This window comes from Penicillium verhagenii (genome assembly GCF_028828195.1).
Source record: "Penicillium verhagenii strain IBT 33310 chromosome Unknown utg000002l_segment0_segment0, whole genome shotgun sequence".
Taxonomy (NCBI): domain Eukaryota; kingdom Fungi; phylum Ascomycota; class Eurotiomycetes; order Eurotiales; family Aspergillaceae; genus Penicillium; species Penicillium verhagenii.
The window spans coordinates 3,310,227-3,324,680 of NW_026643166.1; the positions used below are offsets into that span (position 1 = coordinate 3,310,227).

Sequence of the window (14,454 nt, forward strand, 5' to 3'; positions counted from 1 at the left end):
TCATCACCTCTAAAAGCTCTATTCACACCTGAAAACACTTATTTGTCCCTTCAATGTTCGATCGCACAATTCTATAACATCAATTCTTAGCCTGCGTCCATCGAATATGTCCATCACCAGCGATGCCGGAACGACGACGGCCCCTTTACCTTTGACAACTACTTTCACACCTCCCAGCGCATGCCTCTCCGATCTATGGTTTGTCCAGAGCTCTAATGGTAAGTGGATGAATCTTGGTCCTGCAAACACCACACAATGTCTACCATCAGGATATACCGCTTCGAATACATACACGTCTGGAGTATGCCCCAGGGGCTGGGTGATGGCCTCTAATCTCACCACTGAGGTGTCGAATCAAATGCAGACGGTGGGGACATGCTGCCCTCAATATCTGTACGTGTGAATGACGGTGCAAAGCCAGGGGAAAAGCCAGGGGTGATCTAATCTCTTTGCAAATAGGCCGAGCGGTTGGGTATTCTCAACGCGCCCGCCCGTGCTGGAAGGAGCTTCAGAACCTTGGTACAGCACCGAAGTGTGTCAGTTCGCTCCAAAAACGACCATCTATTACGGTTATACCTGGATGAGTGACGGTACCACCTCCTCTGCACCTAGTGAGATGACACCGGGTGGGCTCATCAATGCATATGGGATTATTGTCGAGTGGCACTCAGATGTCAGCTCGGGTTCCGCTACATCCACACCCACAGAAACAGCACTAGTATCAACGTCAGCATCAAGGTCAGGTTTGAAGATTGGGATTGGAGTTGGGGTGGCGGTGGGCGGTACTGCACTTCTGACTCTACTGGTCTTTTTTATTTTACGACGAGGCAAACGTACAGGCAAACGTACAGGCACATCGCGGGTGGTTGAGCTCGATATTTCACCAAATGATCGACTAGAATCAAAGCATGAAGTAGATTCAAACCTTCTTCATGAAGCTGATACCAGGGACGTCACTCCAATTCGCGCTCCTGTCGAGCTTGACGGGAATACATAAATGACACATAAGATCCAAAGCCGCAATGTGAATAATCGTTCTTTTCAATTTCTTTCCCTAACGGCTATTCAAAGGAGTTGAATAGCGAGAGATAGAATTAATTCGAGAGTGATCTCGCAAAAAGTCCAGTGATATTATCTCTAGTAGCACCATTGATTAAGAAAGAATGTATTATGGGTAAATTTGAGCAGGCATTTGGGAATGTTTAATTTAATTGGAGGTATTTAATGCTCTATAATTTGTGTAACCAAGCTCTTTGAGACAAAAAGAGTCAAGATTATGAAGAAGAAGTATAGAAAAAATCCGAAGCAAAGAAAAATCGTGAAACATGGGTCAAAACCAGCTTATTCCGCGTCAGAGCGAGGGCCCAGGTAGTCATAGACCAGCTTAACGCGTACAACCTGATCACCCTTCTTTCCAACAATGTGCCTGCTGTGGTATCGTGCACCCTCAATCTCTTCAAATCCCCAGGCTTGGTGGGTCACAGCATTGTGGTCAAGGTGCTCGGTCTTCAAGTGGACAAAGCTGTCAATGCCCTCCTCCATTCCCTCAATCAAGAAATGGTCCTCTTCATTGAGTTCCTGGGCACCTGCCCACCCTTGGCTGACACGGATCTTTCCGAAAAGCGCGTGGGTGGAGTCGACTCCGTTGAAGTCAAACACCTTGTTCTCCTGACTGGCAGGCAGACCCGAGGTCGGCTTAAGATCAATGTCCATGTGGGTGAAGCCGTCGGATTCGTCTTCCCACTCCTTGACCTCGAGAACCACGTTGGTCATGTTCAACACCTTGCGCATCAACCAGTTGATCCCCTGAAGCTTCAAAAGGGGGTCGTATTCCGAGGAGCGGGTCCGGTTCTATGATGCAGGTTAATATCCGAAAGGATGAGTTGGGCACAGCCGAAATACGATCGGAGAGCAGACTCACCATGACCCACTGGCCATCAAGGTTCTTGAGTGTGATGTTTGCGGGGGCAGACATTTTGAATTTTGGTTGCTTGATCAATTGAAAATGATTGTTGCCGAATTAATTAAATTCTATCTAGCTGCTTCGTTGCTTTTATGTTGGTAGCGGAGATAATTCAATTTTATTTAAATATAGACTGATCAAACTATTATTATCATCAGAAGTTCAAAGAGGAGATCTACGAACTGACTTGCCATTTCCGAGTAAGTGGGCCAGTAAGCTTCTTTTTCCTTTCCTAAAGCGGTAATCTGCCATCAGGTGTCGATTTGGTGTATGTAAAGAACGTGATGGCCCCTAAGATGACAATCATATGAAGATAAATGAAATAATCAAATTTGAGATTGCGTAAACCATTCGTTGGGGTTTTTTATTCTCACTCCTTATTTTAGTTGTTTGTAGATAATGGTGATTGAGATTTAAGCATGCCAATTCCTCGAAAGGGATGAAAGATACCAATACGATACTAGTACACATTTATTACGTGGACGTTCATGTAAAATACAGGAAAAATCCCCGAACCCACAACATGGCCCCAACGCGCGGTGACAAGTTGGCTTTGACATTACGACAATATGATCGTATTTCCTTTTTTTTTTTTTAGAATTACGAACCTTGCCCTTTTCAGTAACACGTGGCTTTGATATTACCTACCTGGGGTACAGTATAGCATCGAGTTGGGATTTGGATTATCGTCGGCCTTAGTGCTGAAACAACTCTGTTCTCACCCCGAAATCGCCACTGTCTACTATCCAAACATGGATCTACAATCAAACGACACCATGATCCATGCAGAGTGGGATCTGTTCTTCCTAATCCGGAAGGACGGGTATGCAAGCAACAAAAGGCGACAGAACTGCACATGGTTGAGAGGCAATCGAATCAACTTCAGTCATTTTCAGCGATCAAGCTTCGTTTATTTGAAACAGCCAGGCCCTTGCAGTGTCGGCTCATTGCTTACTATCGCCACTTTATCCCGACAACTATACGAGCTTCCCTTGTATGTATAAGGCCATTGAAGACTGGATTGTTCTCTCTTGAACCTCTACCCACCACAACATAGTACTTACAACGATTGCAGATTTCGTGACCCAACACCTGGGTAGATCTCAACATGCCGTTGCCCAACCCCGATGCTGAGTTGGCCAGCCAAGAGACTCGACCCTCGCATCACTCGTCACACAAGAAAGTCGCGCCTGTGCCTGCAGAGCGACAAATATCTCCCGAGTATACAGCAGGATTTATCAGTAGATGGACGTTTAGTTGGATGGGGGATTTGATGTCGGTGAGTAAAATTTACCATGAGCTAAGAGCATCTCCTTGGTGCCCTTCCGTATGCTAATCGTGCTTTTATTCTGTTAGACTGGCTTCCGTCGTCCCCTAAAGATCAATGATATTCCACTCCTCAATCCCAACAGAAGTGTACAAAAGCACAGCATCATCTTTGACGCTCACTTCAAGGAGGCAAAGGCATCGGCCGACGTCAAACACCCACTTTTTACCGCCTTGCACAAGACTTTCGCTCGCGAGTTCTGGATTGGCGGTCTATGCCGTCTGTTTGCCGACCTCTTTACCGTTGGAAACCCCTATACACTGCGCTACCTGATCGAATGGGTTCAGAACAGCTATTACGCCGGCCTTCCGGGAGCCACAGTGAAGAATCCGGAACTCACCAGGGGAGTCGGATTGTTGGTCGGCATTATCTGCATGCAAATCCTGCTCAGCTCATGCCAAAACCACTTTCTATATCGCGGAACTATGGTTGGTGGACAAGTCAGGGCAGTCTTGACCAATAAGATTCAAGAGAAGAGTTTGAGAATCTCCGAGCGAGCTAGAGCTGGTGGCTCAGCTGAGCTTGTAACCGGAAGCTCCGAAGAAACGCTACAGGAAGTTGACTTGAATGAGAAACCTGGCGACGAAAAGTCTGACAAGTCTTCTGGGAACGCCAAAGCTGACGAGTCCGAGGCCGGCTGGTCCAATGGTCGTGTCGTCAACCTTGTATCCATGGATGCTCATCGAATTGATGGGGGTATCAGCATGATTCACGTTGTGTGGACCTCGCCACTAATTATCTTCGTCTGCATGGCCTTGCTCATTGTGAATCTTCGCCAGTCAGCGGTGGCCGGTTTCGGAGTTCTGATTGTCGCCATGTTCTTCCTCGTCGTGGCTGTGAAAGCGCTATTCGCCCGTCGACAGGTGATGAATATGTCTACTGACGTCCGAGTTGGCCTAACACAAGAGGTCCTTCAGTCCATTCGTCTGGTCAAATACTTCAGCTGGGAGGAAAGCTTCGTTGATCGCTTGATAAAGCTCAGAGCTGATGAGACACGCCAGCTGCAAAGTTTCAACCTGATTCTCAACTTTGTCACCTCCCTAGGACAAAGTCTGCCTGTTCTGGCCTGCATGATCAGCTTCGTCACGTACGCATGTGTTCACGAGGGAGGACTCGATGTTGCTATCGTTTTCTCAAGTGTCGCTCTATTCAGTTCTCTCCTCACACCTACCGCGTTCCTGCCTGCGTGTCTTGGTCATGCGTCCGACGCATGGGCCAGTATGACAAGAATTGAAGAGTATCTCCTAGCAGAGGAGACCGAGGACCTGGACGTCGATGAGAACATGAGAGATGCGGTCCGACTTGAAAAGACCGAATTCACCTGGGAGAAGGGGTTGGCTAACCGAACCGCGGGCTTGAGCGAAGAGGAGGAAGAGAACCCACAACAAGACCGCCATTCCCTTGCCGCTCTAAGAGCAAGCAGAATGTTCCACGATGGAGAAATAAATCACTACAACAACCGGGACTCATTGTCAGCACTGAGAGCAAGCAGAATGTTCCATGATGTTGAGTATGACACTGAAGGTTTTGCATTGCCTACCTTTGACTGGGAAGAAGGTGCGCTTGCAGGTCCCTCGTCCCGGTGGGACAGACCTACATCATTTATGCCTCCTTCATACGGATTTGAACGACCAACGTCGTTCATGATGCCTTCACTCTCGCGAGATAGATCCAACACCACCAACTCAAGGGAGCGACCTCTTTCAACGGCAAGACCTAGATCAATTGTACGACCCATGTCAACTTGGTTCCGGCCCGAGTCAACCATCCGACCGAAATCGACCATCCGACCTATGTCCACATGGTTCAATCGACCTTCTTCAACTTTAAAGCACCCACTTGAAAGAGAGGGATCTGATAATATGCCCTCCATGCGATGGGAAGATGGTGCAAAGTCAACCGAAAAGGGGTCCAAGGAGCGACCCGTGTCTGGTCTCCCATCAACGAGCCCACCCTCCTATGAGGAGTCCGCATCATCAGTTACTTTGGCCGAGGAAGAGCCTGTTCTGGCTCCATTCTCAATTCCTGCTATCTCTCTCAGTATCCGTCGCGGTGAACTTCTTGCAGTTATTGGCGGTATTGGAAGCGGAAAGTCATCCCTTCTATCTGCTTTGGCTGGTGACATGCGCAAGGTACAGGGAACTCTCAAGTTTCACTCAGATCGGGCGTTCTGTCCACAGACAGCATGGATCCAGAATGCCACTGTGCGCGACAATATTATTTTTGGTGCGCCCTTTGATCCCGAGTGGTACGACAAAGTAATCACCGCTTGCCAGCTCCGTCGTGATCTTCAAATTCTTTCCAACGGCGATGCTACTGAAATCGGAGAGCGAGGTATCAACGTCAGCGGTGGACAAAAGCAGAGAATTAGCTTGGCTCGAGCCATGTATTCTAATGCCGATATCCTGTTGTTGGATGATCCGCTCAGCGCTGTTGATCCTTATGTCGGACAAGCCATCTTCGACGAGGCAATTTGCGGAGCACTTGGACGCAAAACAAGAATTCTCGCAACTCACCAAGCCCACGTCCTGAGTCGCTGCGATCGAATTCTCTGGCTCGATGATGGAAAGATCAAGGCCTTGGGTAGCTTTGCGAAACTGAAAAAGAAATACCCCGACTTCGCTGCTCTGGTCAAGGAAGCAGAAGGCAACCGAGATAAAGCGACAAAGAAGGATGCCGATAAGGACGCCGAAAAAGATGCCGAAAAGCCTGCAGAAGAGACTACCACAGTCAGCAAACTGGCTGGGGATGATAGCATGCCTGAGCTTATGCAATCTGAGGACGATGTCAATGGCGGCATTTCTTGGGATGTCTACACATCTTATCTTGCCTGTTCTCAGAGTCCCATCGCTATCATGTTGGCCATTCCACTTCTTTGCATGGCACAGGGCAGCGCCATTCTCTGTGGTATGTGGCTTGCATGGTGGGCATCTGACAGATTTGGCTTCGAGCGAAACACTTATATTGGTATCTACGTCGCCCTCGGTCTGGGCCAAGCACTCTGCCTCTATCTATTCGGTCTTTGCATTTCAATCCTTTGTACCAGCGCCAGCAACGTCATGCTTGACAAAGCGACCGCAAAGATCATGCACGCTCCAGTTTGGTTCTTCGATACTACACCTTTGGGCCGCATTGTCAATCGCTTCTCTAAGGATGTCTATGTGATGGATGATGCCCTCCCAGAGTCGCTGAGACTGTTCATGGTCGGAACTGCTATGGTTCTGGGTATTCTTTCTCTCATTGTGGCTGAGTTCCATTGGTTTGGAATTGCTCTTATCCCTTGCAGTGCCATCTTCTTTTTCTCTGCCTTCTACTATCGTGCCTCTGCGCGTGAGCTCAAGCGCCATGAGTCTGTTCTGCGAGGCGTTGTTCTCGCCCGCTTTACCGAAACTCTTTCCGGAGTGAGCACTATTCGCACATACTCGATGCAAAATCAATTCTCCTCCAACCTGCAGCGTGCCATCGATGATATGAACAGTGCCAACTTCTTGACATCTGCTAACCAGCGATGGCTGGGCCTGCGTCTGGACTTCGTCGGTGTACTTTTGATCGTCACAGCAGGAGTCCTCGTTGTAATCCAACGATCTACTCAGAATCCAGCTATTTCCGGCGTCGTGCTCAGTTACTCCCTCGGCGCTGCGCAGGTTCTGCAATTCATCATTCGCCAATGGGCCAATGTGGAAAATGCCATGAATGCCACCGAGCGGATCCACGCTTATGGCCCCGGTGACACCCTCCCTATCGAGGGTAACAACGATACTCCTCCCGTCGCTGCTCCAGAATCCTGGCCCGAGCAAGGAGGCATCACCTTCGGAGCTGTTCACATGCGCTACCGTGAAGGACTTCCCGAGGTCCTTCGTGGATTGACTCTTTCCATTAAGCCAGGTGAGCACGTCGCCATCGTCGGACGTACGGGTGCCGGAAAATCTTCGCTCATCGGTGCACTGTTCCGGACGTGTGAGCTCTCTGGCGGCTGCATCACAATTGACGGTGTTGATATTTCAACCCTTCCACTGAGAGAGCTCCGCTCTCGTCTTTCCATTCAGCCCCAAGAATCAGTTCTCTTCCGCGGTACTATACGCACCAACCTTGACCCTTTGAATGAACACACCGACGAAGAACTCTGGCTCGCCCTTCGCGGGGCCTGGCTGGCTGATACAATGCAACTAGATGACACCGTTGAGGAAGAAGGAACCAACTTCTCTCACGGAACACGTCAGCAGCTTGGTCTAGCTCGTCTTCTTGTTAGGAACAGCAAAGTCGTTGTATGTGACGAGGCAACCTCAAGTGTGGATCTGGAGACAGATGAAAAGATTCAGCGAACTATGGTAGAAGCGTTCAAGGGCAAGACTGTGATTACGGTGGCGCACCGTATTCGAACGATTATCAATTATGACAGAGTCTGTGTGATGGACAAGGGAGTTATCGCAGAGTTGGGAACGCCGAGTGAACTGTGGGATCTGGGCGGTGTGTTTAGAGGAATGTGTGAGACCAGTGGTATTTCCGAAGAAGAACTGCAGCGATTTATTTGATTGAGCGTTTTCAGCATTTTGATTTTCATAGACATGCATAGCTAATGACATTATTCTTTTATTTGTTCCAACTTGGTTCCTTTCTAGTACTTTGGGTATGAACCTTCAAATGTTGAAGACGAGCTCAACTTTCCAAGGTTGTCAGTTCAACCTCTTCTTCCAACGGTCCACGGATTTTGTTGATTAGTACTAAGTTCCCTTGACATTCCAAGCCGAGTATTTTTGAAGTATACAACTGTTATCACCATATAAAATAGCAGTAACCAACAAATGCGAAACCATTCAATTAGGTAAGCGCCACCGTAGAGATGGTCTAACGACAACTGATTCGGCCTATTAATAAATGATCTGCTACGAGATTCACACTAAGATTGGTTAGCTTGTAAATCCTGACCTCGTGGGTAGAAAGATTGAATTTTAGAAACATAGGCTGATCTTCATCGGAATAGTCTAAACAAAGTCCTGACATGCTTGCCATGCGGGACGTATAACACAGTACGAAGTCACTCTTATTGGTCGATGAAGACAAATTCCCGAAATGTTAAACAGATATTTCCCCTGTGACGTCTATTGCTGTCTTGGAACTGCAAATGCCTGCTTACTATTACGCCCATGTGGAAGGCGGGGAGAAATAAAAATAAAATAAAAAAACCTCATATTTGGGGGCCATAATAAGCGTTACCACTTTAGGAAAGGGGTGTCTGTGTTATAGATGGGGTTGTAAAAAGCTTGTAGCAGGTTGGAAGGGATCAACAAGCCCCCATCGGAAATCCCCGTTTCCAATTATAGTGACTGTGACGATCATATTTTAGTTCGATATTTGCGTAAAGATGCTAGCATCAAGGCTCAATCTTTTTTTTCTCTTTGACTTGTGGATTGCGCGCGTTATAATGAACGGCGAGGAACTAGTAAAGAAACACCAATCAGAGACCAGAAATCTACATATTCAGCTGAGAAGGAACCCACTTTTAAATTTGGTCTTGGCCAGTCAAAACTCCCCGTCACCTTGCAGGGATGAAACTCAGCCACGAAAACGTGGATTTGAATCATTTGATTGGTTAAGAGTTGGTCGTCGCGATGCATCCTCAATCAGGCATAGCGTCGTTGAAATCTACCAAATTTGGTAAGAATCTGCAGACTAAAGCTTGAACTGAGCCTTATGAAACAAAGAATCTGACTGGTTCCCTTGCAGGATTCTCAGATAAACTCAAGAAAAAAAAAAAAAAAAAAAGTGGGTGCCTTGCCCACCACACTAGCGTAGTAGTCTCTCTTTCTGAAAATGGGGGCCCTTTCCCAATCGGGCTCATTTGGAGAGCGCTGGCCACAACGCCCAAGCTAGGCTAAAAAAGGAATCCAGCTTGTCAGTTCCATAAAGATATAAGAATTCAGTGGTTTCCCAATGTTCTGAAAAATTATTAAACCACCCATCTCAAGCTTTTCTCTTCCTGTCCGATTCAGATCAATCATTGAATCTACACACCCTTCATCCTATACCTCCCTCAAAGCCCCCCTCACAACACATAACTATTCACAATGGGCAAGATCGACTACAGCAATGGAGTTTCGATTCTCCAACTAATCGTTTACTTCCCTTCTATCTTTATCTCTGCTTTCCTTGTCGCCCGTCATGGCCTCCGCACAAACAGCGGATTCATCTTCATCGTCGTCTTCACTCTTCTTCGCATCATCGGCGGCATTTGTGACCTCTTAACAATCAACAATGACTCGAAATCCTTATACACGACCTACGCGATCACAAGCTCCATTGGCCTGACCCCAATGCTGATGGCCTGCTCTGGACTTCTCTCTCGGGCGTAAGTCAACCCTTGCCACTCATTGTATCTTGCGAACAAGACTCTAACTCCCAAATAGCGACGGATCCATCAAGAAAGTGACTGGATATGGTCTTCCTGAGCTCCCAACTTTCCGCGCATTCCGTCTCCTTAACATTGTCGCTCTCATCCTCTGTATCACTGGCATCACCCTCAACATGAACGACAATGGTACGATCTCATCGAACATCGAAGCAAAGATCGGTATGGTCCTCTACATCGTGTCCTGGGTCTTCATGATGGTCTTGCTCGCCATCCTCAACACTCGCCGTGGTGGCCTCGAGCCCCTCGAGAAACGCACTCTGCTCGCTGTCGCCATCTCCTCGCCTTTCATTCTAGTCCGCGTGATCTATGCCGTCCTGGTCTGGTTCCTGGATGACAAGACTTTCAGCATGACCGGTGGCAACGAGACTGTCACTCTTGTTATGAGCGTTCTCATGGAGTTTGCTGTGGTTATCACCATCCTTGGAATTGGTATTACCCTGCCCGTGCGTGGAAAGGCGCCCCAGAACTCAGATAAGGAGCGCGGTTTGCAGCAACAGTGGAGCGGTCGTTCTTGAGAGAGATATATACTTATCTATTGGAAAGAACTTTTGATAAAAGATGATGAGTTAGTATAGATGAGTTACTTATGTCACGGGTGGCTCTTTGCATTTCTTTTCGGCGTCCGCGGAGTGCCTATGTGCACATGTTTTATTAAGGTCTTATTTTGTGCCCCTTAGTTGGTTTCCAATCGGTATTTTCAATTAGCGAAAATATGAAAAACAATAATTCCTCACCTTTTTTCTTTTCAATCCTAAAACCTTAGTATCTGGACCTAGTAAATGTTAATCGTATACGGTATACGGTATACGGAGCACGGAGTTGGACGCGAAACGAGGTACTGATATTATCGTATCGTAGATGTCGTATCGTGACATCGTCCGTCGATCGTTGTTGTGGAACCCTCGAGCCTAAAAATATCCACACGGTAATGTTAACAATTATCCCAGGCCCCAGGGGCTCATTAAACCCCCTCTAACATCGATGGCCTCAACATAAACGAGAAAAGAAATGATAAACAAGTAATACAACGATTAATACAACGATCAATAAAACAGAGTAACGAAATAAGTGATAAAACAAGTAATAACAGAAGTAATAAAAGAAGTAATAAAAGAAGTAATCACAGAAGTAATCATAGAAGTAATCATAGAAGTAATAAAATAAGTAATAAAAAAGTAATAATAGAAGTGATAAAATAAGTGATAAAATAAGTAAGAAAATAAGTAAGAAAACAAGCAAGAAAACAAACAAAAAAACAAACGAAAAACAAAACGAAAAACAAAACGAAAAACAAATAAGAAATAAGAAAATAAGAGAATAAATAAGAAATAAGAAATAAACAAGAAGAGCTATAAGTTAAGAATACCCACTCGATGACACCCGCACCTCCTTCCAAACCCCAAGTCCCAAGTTCCACAAGCCCAACAACACATCTAGCGATGTCTGGGATCCCACTCGCCGATAACCCGGTCACTGGGCAGATCCCCCGCATAGAATGCGTCGTGGTCATGTGAAAGCTGCTCGACCTGTTGCATCATAGCGTACCGACACATGGCCGCTTCTGCGCGCAGTTGTGCAATTGTGGAGGTCGCATCTGCGATACGAGCAGCTTTGGTATTGAAGTTGGCAAGGAGGCCTTGCAGAAGAACATATTCCTATTGCAAAAGAAAGATGTTAGTTATTGAATGCTTCATTTGATGAGACTAAAAGAGAGGGAAAACAAGGGGAAACTTACTCGGTACCATACCCTCCGTCGCTCAGGTTGTTCGTCCTCGACCAGCAGTCTTCCGAGGCCGTTCAAGGTCTGGCGTACTCTATCCAAGCCGGTGGTTTCGAGCTCTTGGGCGTTGTAATTCTCATCACCGCGGGCAGGGAGAATTGGAGAGCTAATCCGGGTCTTTAGAGTACTCTCCTTGAGGCTCCCAGACGAACTTTCTCTAGGAAGGGGAGGTAGCGGAGGTAGTAGTGAATGCGTAATTGCGGGGTCATCATCTTCAAGCTTGAAAGACACACGCTTTGTCTGCTTGCCATGGCGTGTTCGTAAAAACGCACTGCGAATGCCCCCCACGACCTTGGACATTCGTGGCGATGGCGAAGCGGGCTTGTCAGTGGCCGTCTGGAGGGCGTTACCTCCCACCTCAGTGTGACTCTGGCTGATCCTCTCGGAAGTGGCATGCTTACTAGATCCAACGCTACTGACAGGGCTGTCTTTAGTGAGCTTATTGGCGCCTGGCTTTGGATGGCGCTTCTCACTAGGCCCAGACCAGCCCAACAAAGACTCCAAGGATGGCGCACGGAGAGAAAGTCTTGGGATCGTGGATGCTGGCACGCGTTTAGTCACATCAGTATCAGCACTAGAAGCTGAGTTATTTCTGAGTCGCTTTTTTTTCACCAAGACAGACAGGTTCGCTGGTATAGCAAGTGGCGGGATCGATTGTGGGGTCAGTCCTTCAAACTCCCCCAATGCCTTTCCATACATGTAAGCCTCTTGCATCTGCTCAAGGGAATTGCGTGGAGTGGGTGCCGTGGATGTAATCGAGCGTGGGATATCATTTGGGTCCAATTCATATTTGTCGTGAGCGTGCATCGATGCAGGAGAGTTCTGTGGGGCTGGCAGAATAGGAAGGCCCGTGATCATGCATTTAGGATATCTGTCTTCGGGCGAAGTGCGTTTTGGTGGCAGAAGCGGGCTGTCAGGACGGACTGGGCGTGGCTTCAACCCCACAGTCTCATGACCAACAACCACTGAGGATGAGCTATGCCTTTTCTCTCTACCCTGGAGTGATTCAAAGGACTTGTGACCATCCTTGTGACCATCCGTGTATTCTAGCGACGTGCCATCTCGCTCAGTTGAAGGGGATTCTCTCAATTGACCTGAAATATCCAAACTTGTAACACGCCCATAGCGACGGGTCCTATCCTGATCTCTGGGTATTGGGACTAACTGTGATTGGAAAACACCTTGTGATTGGCGCTCATTGGTGATGTTTGGCAGGGTGCTGGGACCAGGATTTCCACCCATGATAAATCTTTCAGCATTCATAGACACACCGAGAGTGGGCATTTCACTTTGAGCAATGCTTTGGTACTCAGAGCTTGTGTGTGTGCTGGTACTGGGTCTGGCCTCTTCAATGATGGTCGGTAGTAGATTCATAAGTGGCGGTTGACTGTAACCCTGGGAAATGGCATTTGCAAGCTCGTTTTCAATGTTTCGTCCACCATTGTTCCGGGGGATATCAATGAGTCTAGGACTTGCCACTTGAAAAGTAACTTCAGTACCCGTACAAGCAATTCGCCGTGCGTTGTTTGCGCGATCCTCTGGTCCGTATTGCATTGGGATTCTTTCGCAACCCCGGTAGTATCCAGTGCCTCTCTTTGGTCCTGAAAGTAGAGGGGAATCAAGAGCGTACGTGCCTGGAGGGTCTGGGGAGCTCGGGGAAGCAGACTCTGGGCCAGTAGCTGATGGCGCAGGGCGGGGGATTTGAGAGTCACCGTTTCTCAGGCGGGGTGGGAGGGGATGAGAAAAGGAGAGGGGAGAGACTGTACAGGCCAGGTCAGTATGAATGAATCTGCATGAATTTCAAAAATCATACCTCGACGATAACCCGGTTGAGACATCTTTTCCTTCGGCATCGTGAGTTTACGATCTCACGATGGTGCGGTCTGGGTAGGTGATGGTTGTCGGATGTTGTGAGTGAGAAGGATCGCAAAGAACAGATCCTGTTACGCATCAACAAAAGGAAGTAGAAACAGACGCGCCCGTTTGGGACGGACCTTTCTTCACTGGCCCGGACTTCCTTTCTATACAACTTAGGTTTTTAATCCTCTCACCTTTTCTCTCATGGCTTAAAACACTCGATATCGAGCTGATGTCGCAAGAGCCAGGTGAAACAGATGAATCCATACCGCGCGTTCCTTCAATGGAAGAGTGGGTGCCGAGCAAAATCCCAAGTTGCGTGCTTCTTCTTCTTCTTTTTCTTCTTCTTCTCCACCCCGGTGCTCATCGGATGCATTGATCTGTGGAGAACGCTGAACCTGGAAGACGTCCGAAGGCAAGGTCGTCTAAAGGTTTCCAAAGCCGTTGCCAACTTCTTCGACAGGGCTGTTGCCGACTTCTTCAACAGATCCAGCTAACCGTTACTCTGTCTCCGGGCTTTTTTGACGAGCTAAGTCATTTGACAAGCTTGTAAGAGCGTTACATGCTCGATCCTTTTCTTCTGTGCTCCTTTTTATCCAGCGCCGCCACTGCTCACGCACGAAAGCCGGCCCATCAGAATCGTCGCTAGCAGGGCTCAATATCCCGGTTGTGATAGAGCTGTTAGAGCCCCAAGAAGGATTTCCCTCTGCATTCTAGGTGATGGTGAGTCTCAGTGCCGATATCCAACAAATTCATTTGGTGCTGATCATATAAAGCTTGTAGCTTACAGGGAAGCTCAGTCTGGAACTCAGACCCAATCTCTTGACAGCTGCCGAAATCTATACACATGAAAGCATGTCAGTGATATTCATCTCAAGCTCAATTACGATTGACTTGCCCGTTGTTTGATTGCCGCAAAAATCCGACGTGGTACGCTCGGCTTCTTGCTTGCGGATAGCTGCCGATTATTGACAGCGTCGGTGAGATCCACTTTTCCCATGTCTTTTCATGCAAGAAGAATTAGCAAATATCTAGTAAGTAGTATCAATCCGGACATAACCATTCGTCTGGAGTCACGAATTCTTCTTGTGGCAAAATGGGATCATTATCATCACAAA

General features: G+C 47.5%; 5 protein-coding genes across 5 annotated transcripts; 3 read left to right on the plus strand and 2 right to left on the minus strand.

Moving 5' to 3' along the window:
* Window positions 1-106: 106 nt before the first annotated feature.
* On the plus strand, window positions 107-403 carry N7466_001212 (uncharacterized protein; the record flags this gene model as incomplete). The annotated part of the gene is made up of 2 exons (XM_057160610.1): window positions 107-218; window positions 270-403. The coding sequence occupies 2 exons, from the start codon at window positions 107-109 to the stop codon at window positions 401-403; spliced, it is 246 nt and encodes an 81-aa protein (XP_057026858.1).
* A 938-nt stretch (window positions 404-1,341) lies between these two features.
* Window positions 1,342-1,975, minus strand: N7466_001213 (uncharacterized protein; the record flags this gene model as incomplete). Its single annotated transcript, XM_057160611.1, has 2 exons — window positions 1,342-1,851; window positions 1,922-1,975. 2 exons carry the CDS (start codon window positions 1,973-1,975, stop codon window positions 1,342-1,344), a joined length of 564 nt encoding a protein of 187 aa, XP_057026859.1.
* A 1,096-nt stretch (window positions 1,976-3,071) lies between these two features.
* On the plus strand, window positions 3,072-7,822 carry N7466_001214 (oligomycin resistance ATP-dependent permease yor1; the record flags this gene model as incomplete). Its single annotated transcript, XM_057160612.1, has 2 exons — window positions 3,072-3,242; window positions 3,320-7,822. The coding sequence occupies 2 exons, from the start codon at window positions 3,072-3,074 to the stop codon at window positions 7,820-7,822; spliced, it is 4,674 nt and encodes a 1,557-aa protein (XP_057026860.1).
* A 1,533-nt stretch (window positions 7,823-9,355) lies between these two features.
* N7466_001215 (uncharacterized protein) lies at window positions 9,356-10,214 on the plus strand (the record flags this gene model as incomplete). The annotated part of the gene is made up of 2 exons (XM_057160613.1): window positions 9,356-9,636; window positions 9,695-10,214. 2 exons carry the CDS (start codon window positions 9,356-9,358, stop codon window positions 10,212-10,214), a joined length of 801 nt encoding a protein of 266 aa, XP_057026861.1.
* A 918-nt stretch (window positions 10,215-11,132) lies between these two features.
* Window positions 11,133-13,332, minus strand: N7466_001216 (uncharacterized protein; the record flags this gene model as incomplete). The annotated part of the gene is made up of 3 exons (XM_057160614.1): window positions 11,133-11,354; window positions 11,435-13,239; window positions 13,293-13,332. 3 exons carry the CDS (start codon window positions 13,330-13,332, stop codon window positions 11,133-11,135), a joined length of 2,067 nt encoding a protein of 688 aa, XP_057026862.1.
* Window positions 13,333-14,454: the final 1,122 nt, after the last annotated feature.